General features: G+C 38.3%; 2 protein-coding genes across 6 annotated transcripts in view; one reads left to right on the top strand and one right to left on the bottom strand.

Annotated features, from left to right (window-relative positions):
* Positions 1-19,152, top strand: part of LOC109966767 (synaptotagmin-2-like) — a 58,912-nt gene extending 39,760 nt beyond the window's left edge. For 2 of the 3 annotated variants that reach the window (XM_020611889.1, XM_020611890.1), the window contains 8 exons: positions 8,475-8,690; positions 9,031-9,191; positions 13,052-13,189; positions 13,386-13,553; positions 14,083-14,250; positions 15,647-15,764; positions 16,074-16,207; positions 17,063-19,152. In XM_020611889.1, coding sequence (XP_020467545.1) covers positions 8,495-8,690; positions 9,031-9,191; positions 13,052-13,189; positions 13,386-13,553; positions 14,083-14,250; positions 15,647-15,764; positions 16,074-16,207; positions 17,063-17,278 — 1,299 coding nt within the window. In that variant the 5' untranslated portion in view covers positions 8,475-8,494 and the 3' untranslated portion in view covers positions 17,279-19,152. The remainder of the gene's footprint in view (positions 1-8,474; positions 8,691-9,030; positions 9,192-13,051; positions 13,190-13,385; positions 13,554-14,082; positions 14,251-15,646; positions 15,765-16,073; positions 16,208-17,062) is intronic. The other variant, XM_020611891.1, reaches the window with a different exon arrangement.
* Positions 19,153-19,832: 680 nt separating this feature from the next.
* LOC109966768 (protein phosphatase 1 regulatory subunit 12B-like) overlaps positions 19,833-25,121 on the bottom strand; it is a 17,410-nt gene continuing 12,121 nt past the window's right edge. For 2 of the 3 annotated variants that reach the window (XM_020611895.1, XM_020611896.1), the window contains exon 8: positions 24,800-24,880. Coding sequence is in view for 1 of the 3 variants with exons in the window: in XM_020611894.1 (XP_020467550.1) it covers positions 24,794-24,880 (87 nt within the window). In the remaining 2 variants the exon portion in view is untranslated. Of the gene's footprint in view, positions 24,881-25,121 lie in introns of all 3 variants that reach the window. The other variant, XM_020611894.1, reaches the window with a different exon arrangement.

The raw sequence follows: 25,121 nt of genomic DNA, 5'->3' as shown, positions 1-25,121 counted from the left end.
GTGGTTTCAGTCCTTAGAAGGCCAACATCCATTGATGTTATCCAACTCAACACCAGTCAGTCAGAACTGATGAAGCCTCTTGGATGAGGGGTGAAACTTCTTCGATCTAGAAATCCAAGTCCAGTTGATTTCCAAGGTTATTTCGGTTGCGGTTTACTATGACCTGGATGACTGAGATTCTGCACAGATATATACTGTGCTGTATATCCGACTGTGCGTGCAGGCTGAGATCTGTTCAGCTGCAGGACTGCACACTGAATTTCCATGTACCTGATGAAGGAGAGCTAAAGACCTTTGTGGGATATATTTCTGCAGATTGGCTCACACAGCAATTAAAATTAAAGGTAGACTTGATGCAACTAGAGGCTGCTATAAAAACCAAACAGTGAGTGCTGTATTGTCAGTATTTTGATTTACAAGTTAATAGAGACTGCAGAACACTTTGCAAAGGTTTTATGAGTAATGCGCTCATTTACAATAGGACTGACAGTTGCTGCAGTTCTATCGTAATAATGAATTACTGTGTGGATGCTGATATTGTTATTTAAATCTTTATCATTCTGATTTCTTCCGTCCACTTTTTGGCACTTAATAACTCCAGCATACTTTCAGCTAGAAAACCCATTCAAATGTCACAATGTTCAGCTTTTTAAGGGCATTTTTGTCTCTATTTATCTGTCTGTATACTTTTAAAATATTCAGGTTTTTTCAACAAATGTTTCCCATTCCAATGAATTGAAGAATCTTCAAATCTTCCTCCTCTTTCAGCTTTTATAGCTTCAGCAAACTTTCAGCCAGAAAAACCATTCAACCTTTAAACAATTCAGCAAATCTTCAGCTATTCATCTTGTACAGTATTCATTCTTTCATAGACCCTTATTCTAAAAAAGATTGAGAAAATCTCAAAGCAAAAGTGAGGGCTATTTGTAAATTACAACAGTTTGTTCATTTTATGGAATATCTTCACATAAAGGTGATCAATCCGTTTGTTGTTGTGTTGCACCTCGGAATGTAATCTAGTCCAGTACACCAGCTTTTGCTATGATCTCAGTAATAAACATAGTGAATTTATTGATTTGACAATTTCACCAAAAAAAAAAAACATTTTGAGTTTCATAAACACAGATGTTAACACTTTGTTGTTCACAAAATGAAATGTGACCTAATTGGGTGGAAGCTGGGTGGAGTTCTGCTAGTAATTAACTGTAGAGCTGAAGCAACGATAGCCATGTACTCACTGAAAAAAAAGTCAAACTAGCATTAGCGAGTCAGTGGGACATACTGTATCTCTGCGTGTAACAGCAATAGTTTGACAAACATATTGTTCTTTAGTTTGTGGTTCATTATGTGAGTTTACAAGTAACTAATTCATCAGCTGCTACCTTTTTGAAAAACTATTAAACGTGGCATCTAACATCAGTTTTGCCTGGACTTCTTCTGGTTGGTAGTTTTTGCATGTCTCAGATATCATAGTTAAATTCACAATACATATAATCAATGAAGCTTCTTTATTTGTGACTACTATGACAAAAATCACATACTGTAATCTGTTAAAGTGAATGTATATTCTGGCTAAGCTGCATATGTATATGCATTTGTATGTATATGTAGAATCTATACTACATATACATACAAAAAAAAACAAACTTTTCTGGGCTTCTGGCACCAAGGACCTGGATAAATGCGCCAGGTGGGCAACTTTAGTTGCACAGAACAGGCACCATGTTTCAGTCCAGTATCGAGCTTTATGTATCTACCCAAGCTATTTTCTAATCTCAGATAGCCAAACCTCTGCTTCGTCCGGCTGCTCATGTTATATTAGAAAATTCTTGAAAATAGCATCTGACAGATGGCACCTGAGCTGCACTGACAAAAACAAAACCTCAAAAGTAAAATTAACAAAGTAGCCTACTATACTATGACCACTATTTTTAATCACACAAAAGATTTAGATTATATGGAAGAATTTAGGCTCCCAACTTCAGCTTTTCTATTCATCTTACATAATTATTCAACATTGTCTTTTCATCATTTATAATTATTCAGAATTTTTTCATATTTGTTCAGCTTTTTATTTTCATCATCATTGCATCTCAGCCTTCACCTGTTTCAGCAGTAGATTTCAGCCATTTCAACATTTACAGGGCGATTCTTCAGCATCAGAATCGACAGTATTTTCTTCAGGAAATGCTTTGTTTATTTCTGCTTATAGAGCTGAATACACACTTGGTTTCGGTTCAGGCCAAATTCCACACAGTATCTCATCCTTCAGTGGTAAATAATAATAATAAAAATAATAATAAGCACATATATTCCCTGTAATCCTATTAAAACTTGGCCAAAACAAAACCATTATGACTGTGGGAGTCCTACATCCACTTCAGCGGGGGTGAATTACCATAGAGTAGCAAGAGTTCATGAACAATGCTGCACATTAATTGAAACAGCTCCACCATCTCAGTTCAGCTTTCTTCCTACAGTAATGCTGATGGATCAAATAAAATACCGTGGTCTCTGTTCTGGAAATGTTCCAGTGCACATTTTCATCTTAAATTGAGTTGAGACAGATCTGAGGTCAGCTGTGACTCAGCGGTAGTGGAGCCAATATTCAGTTTCTTCAAGTGTGTTTATCATGAATTCAAGATGTGTGTGAAGATGTGTTATCTTATGCAACCTGGCTTATACCTAAAATAGCACAGTGGGATTCAGATGAAAGAGTCACTCAGCATGAAAAGTTTAAATACAAAATTAGAGCACACACACATTCATGCAACTTCTCAGAAGGAAATAATCAACCACAATGAGAAAGAAATACCGCGTTGCTTAAAGGCAGCATTGGCCTCAATATGAAATGATCAAAGTAAGAGTATTTCTACTTCTTGTAAGTTTTAAATAATCCAACCCACCTTATTGTAGCCATCACATTAGTGAGACTTAAAGTTAATGGAGCTAGTTCAGCTGGAGGCTAAACATTCTACCCACCCACATAAAACCTGTAATGTCATATGGCAGAGGCCCTAGTGGAGGCTGAATGATTTTACTGGGGTCACATTATTCAGATTGCTTTGAATCTTTGAGGACCCTGGTCATCTGGCAGTCCTTGACAACCGAGCAGCCAATGTTCTTGTTTCTCTGAATTTTACAGTAATTTGCTGCCTCGCTGCTCCTGACTGTTGCCCCAAGCGGCAGCCACATGACCCCATAACCACTTTCCTCTTCATTTATAGAAGCCTTTGTGAAAGTGTGTGTTAAGATGTTTTTGAACTTTGAGCTGCATTTAATTATAAAAATGGATGAAAATTTAAGTTCAAATTGAAGCACACCTGCTCAGAAAACCACACATACAGATCTTGGCCAGAGGAAAACAAAAGATTGGCCATCTTGTTGTTTGTTATTTAATTGCTGTTCAGGCTACTTGTAATGAAACAGCTGCATGTCTTTAGCTCACTCTCCTTAGGTTGTTTCCTCTTGAAGCTGACCTGTGTGCTAATTAGCCCTTAGCAGACACAATTGAAGCTCCCTAATGTGTTAAAATGAGCATGAGGAGATGTAGTTATACCATACTGCTGACAGCTGTGGGTATATTTAAGAGTTTTTAAGTGATTCAGATTTTTCTCTAATATTGATTGTATCAAGATATGATGTGATGATCCAGTAATGTGCATAAGAATTTTTAAAATTCCTCCTAATAATCTTTTTTTTTATAGATGCTAACCATTAGCCACAAAATCCCAAGCAATAGGACCCACTATTGCATGTCTCTTTTCCTCATTTCCTGTCATCTCTCTACTCTTTGTAATAAAGGCAGACACAAAAAATAGAAAACTATGCTGTAATACAAAGGACTCATATCAAAGCAGTACAAACATGCTGGTAAACATGAACTGAGGTAAAAGTTATCATCTCACTGATTTATTTTACTAAATCTATTCTACAAATCATAAAGGAGAAGGTGTAGATAAGGAGATGTGAGACTGTTCTCCCATAAAATATAATCCCATGGGTCATTTATGCAAACAGCCTATTATGATCTGTAGCTAGGTTTTATTGCTTAGTGACTGATGTTGTCTCATCATGTGAGCCAGCATCAGTCTTTTTAGCAAATACCCAAAGTGATGTTTACGTTCAAGTGACAGAGCCTTGTAGGAGCAAAGGAGGAAGTCAGGTGTTGCTGATATAGAGCACGGAGGATTGTGTGTATGGGGGAAGTCAGGGTGGCTGAATAGTTCAACACAACACGGGAGACTGCTGTTTGTTTCCCATTTGAAATTGAATGTCAGTGTTGTTCCATTTAGCCAGGATGACCAACATTCCATAACCCTAATGGTGTATGTAATTATTGTAACCATGACAACAAAGGTCCTCTAACCTTAATGAAGCATTGATTTCAACCCAAGCTGTGACCTTTCCATAAACCTAATCAGATTGTCTTTATGCCTAAATCTAACCAAACATTTACCTCCTGTGGGTCATATCAGAGGGTAGGGACTATTGACCTATATGTTCTCTCAGGTTGTAGGAAGTGTTTGAAGAATTAGCTAAGGGACAAATTTGGCCGTTCTTGGGGGTGTCTCTAATATTAGCAGTAAGCCATTTTGTGTTGTGATGAACAAGGTTTTTCTGATTCTGGTTAGACTGAGTCAGTGTTTTTCTTAGCGAAGTTCTATCTATCTGTCTAGTTTTCCACATTTTGTTATGTTTCAGACACATCTTAAAATGGACTGTTCAGTTTTTTCCTCATTAATCTACACACAATGCTCCACAATGTTAAAGTGGAAATAGGTTTTTGGAGTGTTTTGTAAATGTATTAAAAATAAAATACAGTAATGCAAAAGGTCAGGGGCCTCTTTAAGAGGCAGCAGACAGACAACACTGTAGGCACACTGCAGTGCACCAGGATAATGGCAGATGAATTGCCTTCATAATATAAAACTCTCTCATTACATGGTTTTACATTACATTAAATGGTTTAAATAAAATGAAACTAGGTTGTGATTTTATAGGCTCCCCCATAAAACCCATTTATGACCTATATATCTAGTAAAGCCAAAGATGGAAGCGCTTGATTCCCAAAGCAGTCTGTTCAGTGTTAAGCTCGTGCCTGTAGCTGCACTGCTGTGGGCCGTGGAGCTAAGCCATTTTGTTTTAACAAATTCTCATGACTCAGATTAATAATAAAATGAGATGCATATTGGGAAATGGAACTCAAAATTTCCCCAGATCTCAGTAAACAAACTTTATATGAAATGCATATAAATAAGAGCTCTGTTTTTAACTCTAATTAATCCAGGAATGAATGCTCTGCTTCACACTCACACAGTTACACGCATTCACACCTGAAAGCTGCCCAGTGCAGCCACCATCTGATCTGTTAGCTACTGTGTGGCTCCACTGGAGCAGATGAAGGGTGAGAGCATGTGGAAACAGTCGATGTATCTTTTGTACGTCATACAGAGTATGCATAGTTTAGGACCCTCTGATTTTTAGCCACACGGGCGACGTGACTGTAGCGACAGTAATGTTGGTCGGTCAGTTTATCACTTTGGCTGAAATAACAACTATTTGATGGATTGCTGATACATTTTGTACAGACGGCCAGAGATGAATCTGTGATTCTGTGACTGTCTAGGGCCACTGCGATGTTGACATCTGTGATATTGAGTGACAGCTTGGATTGCTGTGAATTTCGCTGTAGACATTCGTGTTTGCCTCAGAATGAATTGTAGCAACTGGTAACCTATTAATTTTTCCTCTAATGTCATGATCAATTCAAAAATGAAATGTCTATAAATTAAATACTTTGGTTTTATGACCACATACCTGTAAAACTGATGACATTAACACCAGCCTCTGCTGCACTTTGTGTTTACTGCTAATTAGAAAATCTTATTATGCTTACATAGAAATTAAAAGAATAGTTTAATTGGTATGGCTTGGCCTGATGTGAGGAACAAACAGGATAAGATGCATATAGACCTCAGATGTGAGCGAATGCTTTTAACATTGTCACCGTACTACAGTAATGTTTAGTACACAGTGGAGACAGTAAGGCCTGTAACTGTTCTATTGAGCAGCACAATCATTTTTCAGTATGTGATGTAATTAAACATTGCATGTACAGTAGTTTGGTTCCCATCTTTGTATATTATCAGAAGATGTTAGTTGTTTAAAACATCAGCCTACATAACAGCAACACAATATATTTTAGACACATACTGTATATTTTAAGATATATAAACCGGTTCTAGCTGCTGAATAGTATAAGCTTTATCCTTCCCACTGTCAGCTTTAATTTGAATAATTTATATGTGGCAATAAATAGAAACAGAATTTCTGGCATCAGCTTGAGAGAACTGCTGAGAATTGGCACTTGAGATATGGGAAATTCTTCTATTTGTACCCGTATCACCATGATTCTAATAAAAATCAACAACAGCGGTCTCCTCTTGTTATGATTGCCATCTCTTTCTCTGCTTTCCGAATCGAGGTTTCTCTCGACCACTCATCACTCTGACTGCTTTCAGCTGCGCTTGTCACACTGTGATTTCTGGAACTGATAAGAGCTCTCACTGAACATTTGTTTGGCCTGTGGAAACACCACCAGAGAATGGTTCGTGTATGGGTAAACACCTTTCTTGCTCTGGCACTGCCGGTTCAGGTACAGAGTAGCAGCCTGACAAAACACTGTGATAAATTGAGGATTGATGGTTATTGTCGATAAGTAATCTCAAATCATTGTCCACTGACTTCACCACCGTGTAAAACATGTTAGGAACACTGTGGTGTAGGCTGCCACAATCAATCATTTTATAAAATAAATTTTGTTGCGCCACCTCAGAGGAAATGGGTTGAACAAAAAACTAAAACAAAGCTAAAAGGTTCAGGCCAAATCACAGAAGAAGAGCCTCATCTTATGTTTCAGAAACCTAGCAGTAATTGTTTGTCACCTTCTGACATTTCAGATTTGGATAAATAAGTTAAATGTTTAAACATAATGTAGACAATATATCAGACACATGAAGTGACCTTTCATATAATCACATCCATACAGGGTGTGCACAAACACAGGGTGATATTTTCCCATTGCCTGTTTTATTTGACCAACATTTACTCTCATATATGACAAAAAAGCAGCAATTTTATCATTTTTGCTTTATTATAGGTGACTGCCTTCGGTCATGTTATAGTCAGAGTAGCTTCTGTCTATCTTCTGATACTCATGCTCGTCAGAAGCTTCAATAGATCTTGAGAGATTTTTTGCAAGCAATGTGCTTCTAGTTATCTTTGTTGTTTACAGGGATATACTGTACTGGCATGGTCAAGAAATCATCTGAACTTTAAATGTAAATTATTTGAAACCAATCTTTGGAGGTAACTGTAAACCTTGTAGATGGGAAATAGCCTGCTTTTTACAGATCATATTGTTCTCTTTCTCCACAGTTTAAGTAAGACTAGTTGCTGTTACATTTATTTTACAAATCTCTCTTGTAGAAGATTTTTCTCTCTTTTTTCATTTATAATGTTCCTGAATAATAAAGCTGAACTAATTAACATGGAATTCGCTAGTGTTTACATGCATGGAGCTCCAATTGCATTCAGGGCAATTCTAGCAAAACTATTTAAAGTTTTTTGACTGTGTTTGCTCTTGTGGCAGATGCATGTTTTGCACTTTTTGAAGACATATTGGGGCTGAAAACATAAAACTGCAAAGGCTGAAATTGTTTTTGATGTTACAGCTGGTGGACTTTATACATTAATAATCTGTTTCCTGTCCACCATGATGTGTATGTTGTGTCATTGTTCTCAAGTTACATTTCATTAATTTGACAGATTATTTTGTCCCAAGACACTTTGAGTTACTTTCCCATTTATACAAATTTACAAAGAGCAAGTTGGGGTGCAGTGTTTTTCTAAATAACACTTGGACATGTAGACAGAAGGAGTCAGGGATCAAACCACCAATCTTGTATGAATGGACCCTCCCTGCAACCTGACCAACAACCACCTTTTGACCTCCTTTTTAAGAAGAATTTTAGAAAGTTGATTGTCTGTGCTTGGTATTTGATTTGGATGCAAGTCTTCAAGCAATTCTGTTAACATGTAATGCTCCAAACATTATCCATCTGTTTAAGCATTAGGTTTAACTGCCACAAATCATTTCTTCTCCACATTGTTTTGTGGTAACTTCATGCGTTGATATAAACGGCAGACTTGCATATTATTACATTTATTCATTTATTGTTTTGGCCTATGAGTCTTTTTTTTTAGGTGTCTCTGAGGGGAATAAAATTGGCCATATGACTCTACCCTTTAATGAGTAACTGTCAATATCTGCCTGTGAGTTTTGACAGTGTGCTGGCACATATTTGGAATATGACTTGCAAGTTGAAAATGGTTCCCTGGTGGCTGGATACTCTTACATGTACCAGAGCACTGGCACCTCGTAATGACAGTGTTTTCATGCTGTCTTTCAGGGACTGCGCGTGCAGCCTAAATGAAGACGTGGAACTTATTCAAGCAACAGACAACGCCCATGGTCGCTGCTAAGCCAACAGGGGCCAGTGCCTTGACTGTGACTCCATCCCCTGTCTCATTAGGTTCTGCTGACAACTCCACTGTACCAGTCAACAAGAACGATGCCTTTGATCAAATCAAAAACAAGTTCCTCAATCAAATCGACAAGATCCCACGTGAGTGCCAGACAGAACCCAAACCTGTCCTGATCAACCAGTTCAAATTAATGTGACTTTAAGCAGTGATCTTGTAATTCAACTTTGCTGCAGGCAGCAGCTGCCTCGTAATGTCTTTATTTACTATCGATCGCTGGCTGCCTTTCTTAATGGCAGAGAAATCACATTTTCACCCAATCTAATTGCTAACCCTAACACCTCTTACTAAATATACTTGGCTCAGGACATGACGTGGAGTAGGCGAAATGATTTGTTGGTCAAATGTCAAAGTATTTGCTGTTTCTCGTTCTGTGTGGATTTACGTTCTACGGTATATTTTGGTCTCTTTTTTCCTCCACAGTGCCATCCTGGGCCATCATTGCCATTGCTATTGTTGCTGCTTTACTTATTCTAACATGCTGCTTCTGCATCATCAAGAAATGCTGTTGCAAGAAGAAGAAGAACAAGAAGGGCAAGAAGGGGAAGGGTGACATGGGAATGAAGAACCTGAAAGGGGGAGAGGTAGGGAATTTAAACCTACACTGTATACAAAGCAAGGCAAGTAGTATTTAACAGCTGTGGGGCTTACAACATAACTTTGTACCGGAAAACATGCATGTAAAGATAAGTTTGGCATTCCTAATAAGTTGTAACAAATTTTGATCAGAAGTCCTCATGTTCTTTAGTCAGCTAACATAAAAATGTGTGTCCTGTTTAAAATGTATTAGATTACATATCATTGACACTGTTTAATTTTCATGGCTTTCTAACCAGGACAAGTATATTCTCTCCAGGGGTTAATTATATTCTGTACCCATCATGATTATTTGTTCTATTTTTTTTCCTTCTTTTTTATTCAGTGTATTTGTCATGACTGTTATTGTTGCTCTTTGTTTCACTTGTGCTTTGGGATGTGAGTGGTAAATGACAGGATTCTTATCTATTCAGCCCAACCATTGTGTTTTTAACAGTCATTAGAATAAATATGAAAATTAGTAGTTAGCACAAAGCTGTTTTGGACCTGTAATTATTATTTTTTCACACTTATGATTGATGCCTTGACACAGTACAATAAGAAGGCATCTAAAAGTGGAGTTATTTTAAAACCCAACAGCCGTGCTGCACAAGATATCACTGTGCTAATGAGGAGGCCTTGCTACCTGTCATTTTCCTCTCTCCCTGCAGTGTAGCTGACTGCATTTGCTGTGAATACCCTTCTTTAGTGTTTGCTGTGAGTTCAATCTCTTCCTTTGTCTCTGCTCTCCTCCTTCCTGCTTTGTGTCTTATGTGTGCTCCGTGTATCTTGACTGTGGTGGACTTCTCTGCCTACGGTAGGTCTGATAGCACGCGGCGCCCCTCTCTGGCCACTCTGTGTAAGCGCAGACCAGGGCAGGGAGTGAGCTTTGGTAGGGGTGGGCTGGGCTGGAGGGGTTGGATTGCAGTGATGATGACAATGAGTGCTATGGCTTTCTTAGTTTTTTGCAAGCTTAGGTGCTGCGGGTGCTTGAGGAATCCATGGGAGCGATTAAGTTGCTTCGCAAAATCCACTGAACTGATATGCCGCACCAACTGCTATGTCTTGATTATCCAAAGATTGCAATTTTGGCAGAAACAACAGAACAGAGACCTGTTAAAGTGTCTATGGTTTGAGATGAACATGAAACTCATCCTATGGTTGAGCTTTTGAATGACGAGTGCATTCAGCAACTCACTACAGACCACTAACATGCATGTGCAAGGAGTAAGCTGGATATTTGTCAAATAATAGCTGAAGCTCAACCCAGCTGACAGCTTTGAGCATGTTTCCACCACCACAGGCTTCGACTGTGCAACACAACCAAAAACTGACATTGTACAAACGATTCCTCTTCAGAGGTATATTGACTTCGGTCAGAAATTCACACGCAGTGCTCCACCTGTGCAAAAACACTCTGAGTTCCACAACAGATAAAGCTGTGCCTCTTGACAAAAACCAGCATATGCCCTTGCAGTAGGTATCATTGAATGGCCACAACTTGACTTGAGAGTAACTTTCCTGGATGACCCATGCTGCTGACATTCTAGGTGACACTCGTTGACAATGCTTCCTCTCTCCCTGAAGCACTTGGGTCTCACTGATGAGAAATGGTGGGCCAGAATGTTTGCCCATATTTGCAATCAGCCGGTTTCAGTCGATCCAAAGTTAAAGCTACTGTCAACTAACTGTTTTAACAGATAATTCATTCAATAAAACCTCAGTTCTGAGTTTACCCCATGGAGCTGACCAAAGGGCATTCATTCAGACATACCATGTCTTTACCTTTGAACCCCCACAGGAAGTGTGAAAGAGCTGGAAAGTCTCAATATAGCATGATCCATGGATGTGTACATTTCACTCAGAACCTATGTACAGATGTTTTTGGGTATAAAAAAAGAAATTGTCACAGAGGTTTTAAAAAGCCATACATTATTTTTACCCATCTTCAGAAATTCTAAGGTAAATCATCTACATATGCCATCAAAGAGAAACTTGGATCCTGCATTGTGTGCCCTGGCATGCTTGGATGAAAAGCATTTACCACAATAAAGACAGAGAATGTCATATGTAAGGATAATGTGTGAGAATGTGCGTGAGACAGTGAGTTATAAAGCATGTGTGAGAAGCTGCATGTAAGCAGATGAGTGTGTGAGTGAGCGTGTGTTTGGGGGTGTACAGTAGTGTATGGTGTGTGTGTGTATTATCTGCGTGCATGCCCTGTTCCTTTTCTAGCTCATCAGTGAATTGTTGAACCCTCACGTCATATGAAGACATCATTGTATTTTCAAGGAGACAGCCATTGGAAAGTAGGCCGTGCTGAGATATTATCCAGCTTAATACAGTGTCCAAAATGAAAGTTTACTTTCATTTTAATATGAGAGCTAATTGCTCTCACTTGATTAGTCATGTTTCCCTCTAAACAGGTGACAGACTGAAAAGTGACTGGGTGTGACTCTAAAGGCAAGATGGATGATGGACAAGATGGACAGAGGGCTTGATTTATAATCATGCCCTGATTATCTCAATGTCAGTAAACTGCTAAATTTTGTTCTAGCATATGTTCAAGAGGCACAATCATTTAGTATCAACTGGAACACCTGGACTCTGTTTGTAAATAAATTGTGAAATCTTTCAGTAATTCACTGAGCTGCAATAAACAGGCCATGGTACAGTAATTGCAGCAAAATTCTATCAGTGTAAACACATTAATGAGACTTTGGGGTGTCAGGAGGAGATAAATGGCAAACAGATATATTGTCTAGCTTGAAGTAAACCTTACACTGTCGGTTGGCACAGACTCTGTTATCAGAGGATATTTGCCCGAGGTTTTAGCAGGTTTATAAGCTTTTTGTGAAAAGTGTCAGGAATCACTGCGTCAACAGCTGGGGCACATCACATCTTCTCAGAGCTGTGTCCTTCAGATTCTCACTAAGGACATTCTGCTTTTTGTGACAGCTTGTATTAGAAATATACTGTAAATGAGGTGGACAAAATAACCAGAACATGTGATGATATAGCTCTGCAAAAAATCAATTTTTAAGTGTACTTTGTGGCACCATAATATCCTTCAGCCTGTGTAACTTTGACTTTGGCTCATCTTTGCTGGTGCAACTTTCTACTGTGTGCAGTACATTGAAACAATTTTTGAGACTTTGGTGAAGACTTAATGTGAGTCCGCTGGAATGAGTCATATCTGGCATTTGTTTGGCTGCCTGTGTAACTTCGATGCAGTTCATCCAAAGTTTCCCGTTTGCTGTCATATTACTGTTATTTTGTCCACAGCCTGCAAAATCACAATTAATGGCAGCGGCAGAAGTGAGTCATATTAATGTGAAAACCAATTCCCAGTAATAAAGGCTTGATGGTCCGAGTTTTTATAATTGAAAAACGAGACCTTCCAGATGTCTTTGCAGTGCTGTTCTACTAGATGGTATTTTAATATAAGGTGTTCCTATTTTTTTTCTGTTCACCCCCTGTACTGTACATTGACTGTTTTTATTATTCTGTTCTTTCTGTCTTTTTATCACTCTTTCTCTATCTCTCGCCACTTGTTGCACATATAAATCTATTAAAATAGCTTATTTACAACAATTTGTAGCCCAGGAGAAAATCTCCTGTGTCTGATCTTATCAGATTTTAAAAATAAATAAAACAGCAAATGGTGTCACCCAAGAAACAGTGAAATCAAGTCAGGTTGCAACCGTGGTCATCGATGAACAGATTGCACTAGTAACATCAGGGTGAGCAGGGGTAAGTGGCAGGTAGGTGCTGCAACTAACCTGAGGTTGGGTGTTCGCACAGCCCCTACCTCAGAGTCAACCTCTCACTCTTCCTTTTGCCACCCGCCCCTTTTCTGTCTTTGCAGAAACCACAGGACGATGATGACGAAGAAGATGATGTTGAACCTGGACTGATTGGGGAAGAGAAAGAGGAAGAAGTGAAGGAGAAAGAAAAGCTTGGGAAGCTGCAGTATTCCATTGATTACGATTTCCAGGAGAACAAGGCAAGAACTTGTCTATCTTATTTGACATATTCTTGTCAAATGATGAGCCTTTTGTTTAAGCATCACATGCAATTTCCTTTGAGTGAACTCTTTGTTGATTATTCAAAAAAGAAAGCAGAATCAGGAGTATTGTGAGGGATGTTTTAGGTGTGGGTTGAAGAAGAGAATTCTTATCCCTTCCCTCCTACCTCCCCAGCTGACTGTGGGAATCCTGCAAGCAGCTGATCTCCTCTCCATGGACAGCGGTGGCACTTCTGATCCCTATGTCAAGGTGTATGTACTCCCTGACAAGAAGAAGAAATTTGACACAAAGGTTCACAAGAAAACACTCAATCCTGTCTTCAATGAGACCTTTACCTTCAAGGTAAGCAGAAACACCTCGTGGTCACCCTTTACTTATTAATTATTAAAACAACACATTCGTCAAGCTGTTTGATAGATTTTGTAAAAGGTGAACTGCTCCTCCCTTTTTCTCCCTTTTTGTTAGAGCTCAGCAGATGCTTCAGTTCTGATTTCTTCTTCACTAACACTTCTGGCTAGAGGTGATAAAATGCTGCAGACATACCAAAGGTGTCTGTCAAAGAGAATGTGGTAGAGGATCAGATTGAACAAGAGCTAGTGCACGTTGCTTGCTGACATAGCTCTATAAAATATTTCAGACAGCTTTACCTTGTCAACGTCAGGCCAGTTGTGGGGAAGCAACATCTTTTTAAGTTAGATGTTTTTGATCTCCAGGACAAAGTCACAGCCCAAACTGCTGTACAGTTCTGATCAGGCTGATTTATACACATATTTGTTAGAAAGTGTTAAAAATGTGTGAAAAGTGCTAAATAAATGTCAGAATCCTTCTGACTATTATAACACATAACATATGTTTGGCTGCTGTCTTCCAGATTCCATTCCAAGAGATGGGTGGGAAGACTCTGGTAATGTCCGTCTATGACTTTGATCGCTTCTCTAAACATGATGTCATTGGCGAGATTAAAATACCCATGAACACACTTGACCTGGCTAAGCCAATAGAGGAGTGGAGAGATCTGGACAGCGCAGATCAAGAAGAGGTAATGAGAGCATGACTACTTTTACTACTCTGCAGAGTTACTCCTCAGTATATTTATGCACATAACTTCCACTAATGTGTGTTTTTTTCATTACTGATATCATTATTTGAGTTTTAGAATGTGCACTATTTGAGAATATAAGAATCTTTAGCCTGTACATGATTTTTAACTTAAATGCACAATGAAGATTGATATGGGTCACTTGACTTTAGTTGTTTAAGAACTGTGATCAAAGTTTGTGGTTTATAGTTAAAAGATAAATGTTTAATCATGTTGATTTGTTTAGAAAATCAACATGTAATCAGCAATTACAAAGTGCTTTGCAATGGGCAGGCACAAGGCAATTAAATAATGAAAGTGAAAACATCAGTGAAACAGAGCAAAAAGCAATATAAAATATACCATAAACATACAAAATGTATGTGGTGGCATAAACGTACATGGTACATTTATTCAAACACCAAGACATGTACACACATGCACGTGCATTTTTGCTGGAATTAAATACAGTTATAAGAAAGTCTTAGGATAAAACTGAGGCTGTAAGATCCTGATTGTCATTCTGTAGTAGTGGTGTACTGAAAGAAAACACACTGACCTTTTCATTGTTCTCCTCCATTTGTCTGTATTACCGCTAGCCTATCTGTGCCATTTCTGTTCTGAAATGTATTGTTGCTTGTCAGCCGGCATATACATATACCAATGCTGTTATATCTGTAATAATCCAGTGTCAACTGATCAGATTGTTCTGGGAGATTTCACTTTAATAGCTACTTTTGCTGTGGAAGTCATTTAATTGTACATCCAAACTGTGATCATAATGCCAGCTGTTAAAAAGGTCTTAAACATACCAAACTACATTCAGTCAGACTGTCAACAAGCTGCCAGTAATAAAAGCAAAACCACTTCCTTCCATAAGAGCCACTGGAGACAAGCTGACTTGTCTGATGACAGTACAAAAATAACCATGAGCATAAGGTGGTGACTTTGTCTGCTTGCCAGTGAGGTTCAAAAGGGGTGAAGAACATGGTTTATGTTTTCTGACCAACTGCACTGCTTCCTCTGTATTCAAACACCCAGTAATGTGTAATGTGTAATGTGTGGTGCATGTCACCGTTATGCTGCACCACAATATGAAAAATAGATTTTAATTAATGGATCTGCTCCCTCCCCAGAGCCTTTTTGAGAACAAATTCTCACGCTGCAGTTTATTCTGCATGCTGACTGACATATTTTTAATTAATCTTGGAAAGACCAGCTAGATCAACTTAATGCCGGCAGGAATGATTGATATTTATGGTGTTTATTTAAAATGTTGTTTAAAGGGGATAGTTTGTGTATCTATGTATTCATCATACATCCTTTAGCTTTCTCTCTCCTTCCCTCCTCCACACAGCCAGAGAAGCTGGGTGACATTTGCATCTCTCTGCGTTATGTCCCTACTGCTGGGAAACTCACCATCTGTATCCTAGAAGCCAAGAACCTGAAGAAAATGGACGTGGGTGGACTGTCAGGTACTGCATACACAAAGCAGAGCATCAAATGTTGCCTGTCATTATCACATTATCATACTTGACACAATTTGGATTCTTGTAGTGGGACTGCACTGTCTAAAGGAGCGTGCCTGTGAGCACAGCCATTAGCTCTGTCCTACTCTGCTCACGTGCTGACGCTGCAGTACTCATCATGCAGCAGCTTTCACTCCCCCATGGCTTCAGCATTGGCCCCATCTGTTGGTGCATTACAGCATCACAACACAAACATGCATTTGCAGGGCATTTTTTAAATCAGTTTATCGTGGTTTTTGCCCTTTCATTTTTCAGATCCCTATGTGAAAATTAACCTGCTGCAGAACGGAAAGAGGCTGAAGAAGAAGAAGACAACTGTGAAGAAGAACACTTTGAATCCTTACTACAATGAGTCTTTCAGCTTTGAGATTCCTCTTGAACAAATGCAGGTAAGGACATGAATTTCAATTTTTAAAACCCTTCAAGGTCTGTTAGGGGCAGGAGGTCCACAGTATCCTACAGATGTAGAAGTGTTGTAACAAAGAGAGAATGGTGTTAAAAAAATACTGTGTCTGAGTAAAAGTAGTTCAATATCAGTGTGTCCTAACCAACAAAGTATCAGGCAGACACATGCAAAGTACCCAAACCCTGCAGTTTTGTTCCCAGTTTTTATTTTATTTTATGAGTAAGTGACTAACCATGTTTAGACCACAGAAGGTCTTTTCAGGTAAATGTGAGGATGTGAACACATCTGTATATGTGGGCAACTTGTGACCAAATGTCACATCATCACCTTCTAATTGGGAAAATGCATTCTATGACAGTATAACCAGTCTTCAGCTCTTGGGTGTGATCACACCATTTTCATGTATGGTCGTAAAGAGAGACTGTAACTTTTGAAGGAGTAAATCAGACCTAACACATTCTTCCAGTTATATTCTCAAGCTATATAATACACCCCTGCTCAGTAAAATGCTGTCTGGGTTTTGCTGCTGCAGCCTTTTTTGGTGTGGTATGAGCAGTAGCTTATAGTGGTTAATGTCAGCAAACTATGATGGACAGTACTGTCAAATTTTGAGAACTTCATCACTAACAGGCTACGGTATAAGGGTACGTTTAGTGATTCTTGCTGTAATGCCAACCATAAACAGTATTAACAAACTTTGTTTTAGAATAAAAGCAAAGTTCCTGATTTTAGAATGTACTCCAAAAAAGCTAAAACACAAAAGTACTGATACCCTGATATCCATGAAATCTCCTTGGATATCTCAACCCCCATTGTAATGCTTTCTCTCCATTCTCAGAAAATCCAGGCTGTGATCACAGTGCTGGATTATGACAAGATTGGCAAGAATGATGCCATTGGAAAAATTTGGGTAGGAAGCAAGTCCACAGGGGCTGGGCTTAAACACTGGTCTGACATGCTGGCCAACCCTCGTCGCCCCATTGCCCAGTGGCATCCACTGCAGCCAGAGGAGGAGGTAGACGCCGCCCTCGCAGCCCTGACTGCCAAGAAGTAAAGTCCCACATCATCCCCAACTCCACCTACCTACCCATGCATTTCCCACCATTTTCCAAGGTCCTAGTGTATATCCCAGAAGAACACCCTGACTGCACATCTGCTCCCTCCACCCCCTCCTGCCACATTTGAAAAGATCCATAGATACCATTTGACATGATGGGAAATATAGTTCAAAAAGCATCATGTTATATTAAATCATGTCATTGAAAAGAGAAGACAAGATACAGGATGGACAGATACTCTGTTGATTTCCTTTAGATCTATTTTTGTATTGAGGTCCTGGTTCCATTGATAGGAATACAAAGCAGACTATGAAGAACAGTAAGAGTGCTATATGGGAACCTGGTGATAGAGGCAAAACATGTCCACTCATATTGTACTTCTCACCCCTTCCCTTTAGTGACACAGTTTGCTTGGAATAGTGCTTAATAATAAAATGCTTTATACTGCCATATGATAGAGAAATAACACAAGCAGGACCATTCCTTAGGTGTATTGTGCACCATGTTCCACACCTGCCATATTAGATGATTCTGTTAGTTTAATGTACATTCCTAGAGTTGGGTAGCAATTAGGGATAGACATATATCGGGTTACCCACAAACACACTGCCTTTTTGATTAGTTCATCTTCCACCCTTCGTCTCAGGAAAACTGAGAGGAAACTGAAACTCCATGACTTTTTTCCTAAACGGGTTGTTATTATTGAAATACCCCACTTGTTGGCTTCAAAAGTTTGACCGTTTGTTTTCTTTCAGTGACATAAGCCTCACGCCTAGTGTTAGTATATCCATGAAATGATATGTCAGAGGAGATGTTGATGAATTTTCAGTAAACAAAAAAGAGTATTTGTGTATCTTTGACTGTGCAAAAAAGGTTGCATCGGTCATCTGAACAGCAAAAAGCAAGGAAATATCAGAACGGGTACAACAGAGACTGATTCCAACTACCAATGACATGATATTTTCAAGGTGTCACTTACTGCCTGCAGTGTACCACCTCCCCTCTCAACACCTCTGATTCTGTATCCCACTTGTTCAGTGCTACTGCCATTAGTCATGGACTTGACACAAGGGTTTTACTTCAGAGGAATCCCTGTAACCGTCTTACAGTCATAAAGGAGACAAGCCTTCCAAGTAACAAAATAAGCAATTTTCAACTACCAGGGACGCCTTCCAGTCAGCGGTGTTGTTCGCTTAATTTCTTTCTTTCTTCTCTTTTCCTTTTATTTATTTTATTTATCCAGTTGTACTTTATCTTATTTTATTTATCATCAAACACTTTTATTCTTAAAGCACCTTAGATTCAAATGTTGCATTTAAGTACCCTCAGAAATCTGAGCTTTAATTATTTATATTAAGAATATCTGCTGGTTTAAAAAAAAAAACAAAAAACAGAAAAGAGCAAGGAAGTGCATCATGTAAGCTGTTTATTGTTGTTTTGTTTTGCTTAAGCTTTTTGTGTAGATATTTTGATTGTTTGAAAATTACGTTCCTCACTTGACTGAAAGTACGTGGTCTGAAAGAAGGCACTGATCCATGTGTATTTTATACACAGCTTACCAAACTGTTGAATTTAATTGCACTAATGGCACTAATGGGTATTATAAACGTTGACCCATGTAGGCTTATTTTTTGTGATAAAATGTTGTGAGATTGAATATTTCCCGTGGCACACCAGACAGGTCTCCTCATATAAATGGATTTGTCTGATAAGAAAAGAGACATATTTCATTCTAATGCTGCTCCCTGGCTCCTTCACAGACTGTAATTGATTCAATGCATATGTAAATGAATACTCCAGCTCTTCAGATGTTTGTCATTGTGATATTAGAAGAAATGAGAATGCAACAAAACTCACTGATCAGGGAGAAATAACTGAAAATCTCTGAATGGGTAGAGAGGTCAGCCCTGCTCAAAACCTTTTAAAAGCTAATATCTCTGCACTGCTGTTCAATGAGTCTGGGTCACAGGAGGCTTTGACAGCACCTCTCCACATTAACAGAAGTTTTGAAGAATATTTCTACAACCAAAATGTTTTAAAAGAGTTACATAGTGTAGCTTTAAAGCCCTTATATTCTCCAGGGTGTGTGGACCCTGTTATACCTGCTTGCAGGTCTAGTTATTAATTGAAAGCCCTGCTCTGTGGGAACACCAACAGCAAAACATACCCAATATCTGTGTACAAACAATGCAAAGTCAATGTAATTCACATACACACAACCTTTTAAACAGTAACACAACCTTTATGGAATGTAAGGAATGTTCGCTCTTATATCTTTCTCTCTGTTGGAGATTATAACTCTGTTTTCTAACAAACGTAGACCATGTTCAGATTTCTGTTTTTCACTACACATAATCTTTTTTTATTCTGTTGATGAAGCAACACTAAAGAAGAGGCAACATGGAAGCAACCCATTGGTGTGTAGTTTTGCCTATATACATAGTTCATACACGTTGCTACTGCATGTTTATACAAAATACTGTACATAAGAGCATGTTTTAGACACAAAACAAAAATATCTCGTGTACGTAAATGGGTGTCATTTGTCATTTTAATAACACAATGAAGGGAAAAAAGATGCACTGTATATTTTCTAAATGAAACAAATATGTATTTATTTTCCATTAGGGTCACTGGAGAGAATGTCATAGAATTATTAGAGTACTATTGCTAATAAGAACCTTTCCACGCCTGAGATTCTTAAGCAAGTGTGTTGTCCAGTACTGTGTGAGTTCATATAGGATGAAAACGTAGCCGCATGCTTGCTGTCTAATTCCCTGTGATCAAAAGTTTTCTTTGATATCACTTACCTGCCATATTTTCTGCTACAACACTTATCTGAAGGCCAATATTTTACTTATATCTTCTGTTGAGGTCTGTTAGATGGAGTCTGCTGGATCATAAAATGCATTTCCAGAGGCTGAAAGATGAATAATCCCATTCCAGTGAACACAAATGACTTGGGATCCTTAATTTTTTCTTTCTTTACTTGCAAACTTTTATTTTTCACATCTGTTTAAATGACCTGAAACGCTTCACCAATATGTCTCTTTTACTGTGTTTATTATACAGTACAACATGTGTATACATGTATGCCTACAAGATAAATGAATAAGATAAAACTAAAGCCATAAACTCAAGCACTAACTCTTTAGAGCTCAGCTGAGTCTTCATTTTCTTTGGCCAGTGTTTCTCTTTTACATTCCATCCAGAGATCTTTGGTCCTCGAGAGGGTGAAATTCACTTTATTTACTTTATATATTGAGAACATTGAGAACAGTTGTGAGTTTAGTAGAGTGAGTGTGTCTTTTTCTATTTTCAGAGCTGTTGATGTTCTTGTTTCATAGAGGTAGCTGATTTTACAGTATTGTGATTAGTAATGTTTTACAAATAATACAAATAATATCACAATAGATTAATAATAATCTGCTTAATTTCCATAGAGGAATGTGTTCTATTGTTGGGCTGAGTGCAATTTTGGAGCCAAACTGGGTCACTCTTCGAGTTTCTCTTCTTTCAGTTTAGCAGCAAAATACTGTATATTGTTCACTACATGTCAGAGACACACTGCTGATGATCTAATGCTTGCACCAATAGTTTTACTCAAGCAGAAAAACAATATAGTTTGAACTCCAACAATACTAAAGAGAACGAGAGAAACTTCAAACAGTGGCCCTCCCATCCCCTCCCATAGAACTATGCAGATATATGGATAGATATATAGATAGATACCACTCTCACTCCAGCTTCATACTTACCTGACTTTCAAGAGAGTGGGATCAGTCTTCTCTCCTAACTCGGTGAGAATGTGGATACGTTTTCCAAAATTTCAAACTGTTCCTTTAAGTTTAATCAGTTGCTAAATCTCCTCTAATGTAAATGCTAAACTGCCGTCTGTTTATCCTGGCAACAATCTCCAGTATGTTGTGTGTGACTGCACATTTTTCTAATGCAATGTTATATTAATTCACTCTCCCATAAATGCTACCGACTGTGACCAAATGATGCACTGAGAGTAATTGAATATGAGATTTCAGTGTGTTTGAAAAATACTGCCAGTTCCTGATTACACTTGCCTGCATTCTTCAGCACTGTAGAGGCAAAATGACAAGTAACGCAGAGGCAAACAGAGCACTTCAATGACACAGGACGAGGCAATGTAATTACAGGTAAATTTATAGCACACTTAAAACATTTATTTTTGATTTTCTTTCCTTTCATCACTTGGGTCACCGCTGTCACATGACCACTGGGCATTTAAGTTCTATGGGGGACAGAGATTGGGAAGTGTGTGTGTATGTGTGTGTGTGTGTGGGATATACTGATCAGGTGTAGGTCCTTTAGCAGACATGATGCAAAAACACAGCACTGGAATATATGATTACAATATACAGTACAGGTCTGCATGATGGGACATGTTACTTGCTGAATGTAAATATTTGTGTATGACTGTGATGCGCTAACAATATTAATTATCTTTTGAATATGGGGATTGGGAATATGGGAATATGGGGAATGTGTTCTGTTGATAGCTGTGTAGATGTAAAATACATTATGCACAACTGCATCTGGAGCTGTGTGCTGTTTTGGCTGTGCATAGACTGTTAGAGCACTGTTCACACAGCTAATCGAGGTTTTTTTTAACAGAAAGCAGGGACTGAAAAAGGGAAACCATTCAAACTTCACTAACTCATTTACCACCTTGTCAAAATGTGTTGAGAAGCCTCTCAGTGGGTAAACACATCACTTTCAAAAATGTTTTCTTGTCATCTCTATTATCTGCTGTATTTCTCCTTTGTATTGTTGTGCATATGTGTAATCACTCCTTCTGTCTCTTATGTTTTCATGATATAAACTGATATAGAATGTAGGACTGTGCTTGAGTCAGTGCCAGAGATGTGTCCCCGTGCTCTGTCACATTTGCTCTTTGTTTGTCTTTGTCTTGTTTATGTGTAACCAGCTATGTATCATCAGTATCATTGTCCTGAATAGGAAGCAGGCTCATTGAGTTCTCCGGTGAATCTTCTTTCTGTCTGTAAAATATGCCGGCCTTCATGTTTACAACTTACTGTATACTGGCAAACATGCAGGACCATACCAAATGCCTCTGTTCAGCGCTTAGTGCTCCACCTGTCATCCCTGATGCAACGCTCAAGACTTATATTTTTATTTTTCACCTCTTTCTTGTCATCTTTTAAGCATCGGAGGACAGCCAGGTTGTGTCCTCTAGCTGTGTTTCTTCGTGTCTAGTGTCGTGGTGCGCGTGTTCATGTCAGTACTTGTGCCTACTGTGGATCGCATGCTTTAGCCCTTGACTGGACACAAATGTTGCTCACAAACTCCTCTTCACCCTTATGTGGACAAATGTCGAGGATCCTTATGAAGTTATAAAGGGAACCAAATAACTTACTACAAATTTATCATATGTGTTACCAGTTCTGTAAAAAACAAATAGGAAATAAAGGCCTTTTAATTACCATGACCTATTTGTGTTTAATATGCAGTGTTTGACTCAGCTGGCTCCTAATAATCTCTCTGCTTCTAATGCATTATATATTAATGTAACACAGAGAAACATTTCCAAGCACTTTACGGTTTATTAAGCAGTAAGTGAACCAACATGTGCACATTCAGCTCTCATCAGCACATTTCAATACGATATTCTGTATAGTTCAATATGTCTACAGCACATGTAGAAATAGCAGACATACTGTATACTGTACTGTTTGTAGTTTTGATTCAATCAAAGATAACGCTGGTGTTGCAGTACACTGCCCCTGGTTGGACTCCAAAGCCATCACTGGGGACTTTGGTCAACTCATCCTCTAAGTGAAGAGAAGACAGACACCAAAATCATTCATGTCTCTGACACTGACGGCAGCTCTGCAGCTAAAGGAATTCTAAACATGAAGTCAAGTCTAGGAGTTTTATTCATTAAATATTTTATGGTAAGTAAATAACACACTGTTTTGACCTACGGATTACTTCATCTGCCTTCCCTCTAATCTTTTAGAATAAAATGAAGGTGATGGCACTGTGACATTGCTCCGTAAGGACCAACAACAAAACAGTAGCCTCTTTCATGATTTTAAATATACTAATTTATGAACATTTTTAATGTTTCAAATATTTTGTGAACCTCAAACAGTGACCAACATTTAAATGTAATGCAATACAACACAGTAGCACCAGTAAATAAGGCATCATATGACCAGAAACTGATCAGCTTTATAGAAATTGGAAATAAAACAAAACTATTAACTCAGTGTATCTAGAGAATAATTTATTTTTTGTCACAATAGCATATGCACAGCACACTTGTGTTAAAATTCAGGCAACCCACACTATATTAAAAAGTTGTAGCAACAGTTTATTCTTAAAATTTCAGATCCTGCTTGACTCTTAATGTCACACATTATTGTGGATGCTGTGATATACAGTTCATGGAACGCTGGATGATTTTGGTACTTGTGTTGTCATCACTTAAAGATGGGTAACACATCAAAATAACTGGTGTATTCAGTGAAAAGAAAAATGAGTAAATGATGTATAAAGATTAAAAGAAATCCATAAATAAATAAATATATTTCTATTACAAATTATAATATAGTGCATTTTTTCCCCCCCCCACACACACTCATTGTCTCTTCTGTGTAACCAAAACGCAAAAAGGAAGCATGGCTATTGAAAGCACAAATAACTGATGAACACAATCTGGAAAATATTAATTTACATTATGGAACCAATCTAAAGGCAATACAGTGTAGCTAGTGATACCCAAGTGTTTAAAGATCACACCACCCTTTCTGAACAAAGTGCATATACCCAGTGTCTTTCAGGACTAAAGTACAGTCCCCTTAAATAGCCAAATACAATTGGGTAACTATTAGATGTCAGGTAAACAGCTAATAATTAGCAGATAAGTATAAAGTCACATTCAAAATGTTATGGACTAAAATGTCACAAAAATGATATGAAGAAATGTTTTGGTGTTTTAATGCAATGTACTGAGTGTATCTTAGGGCCCTGATACACTGGACCATATGCTGCTTTAGAAAACTGTAGGAAAACATGGCTGCTGTTTCTGTGAGGTCACTGATTGATTTATGGAAAGGAATATTTTGGGTTTACATCAAAATACTTGATGTCTTAATACGATTCATGGGTATATAATATTAGGTAGAGTATTTTCATGCAAACCTCTTGATTTGTTTGAACTGGGCCTTGAAATAAAATACAAATGGTCCCTATTTAGTTGATGTGAAATACTGTATTTTGCACAATAACAATAACTAGTGAAGTAGAAACTAATATTATAACTGCATCACACACTGTGAAATGTTTGGAAGTTCTTCTCTTTACATCTCCATAAGCCCAGGGGGGAATTCATTTTTGCAGCACAGCCAAAACAGCCCATCATCACAACTGAGTACATCATGAATAATTAAACTGCTGTATCAAGGTTGGGGCATCCACAGAAACAGAGCAGGAGCTCCAGCTTCCTCATCTTTTCATTTGGACAGTTTGCTGATGACTCGAATGAGTGCCCCGTTCTCATCCTTTAGCCTCTGGTTGTCTGACTTGAGCTCTGTTAAGATCTGGGACAGCAAAGGGAAAGAAAAGGCATCAGACATTGAGTCCATGTTTTATAGTACCTGAACATGCAGTGAAGTGTGACTTTCACAGTATGCGGAAAGTGGAAAAAAATAAATAAAGTGAAAGAAAGCGAAACAGAGAGGGTCAGTTTCTGAAAACTAGGTCATGTCTCTCACGAGGAGCAGTAGCTAAAAATAACCACCCTCTTTGTCAAAGCATTTTCCCTCTGCTAGAAAACAACAG

The sequence above is a fragment of the Monopterus albus genome, unplaced genomic scaffold, assembly GCF_001952655.1.
Source record: "Monopterus albus unplaced genomic scaffold, M_albus_1.0 scaffold118.1, whole genome shotgun sequence".
Lineage (NCBI taxonomy): Eukaryota > Metazoa > Chordata > Actinopteri > Synbranchiformes > Synbranchidae > Monopterus > Monopterus albus.
This window is presented reverse-complemented; position numbering and strand designations above follow the sequence as displayed.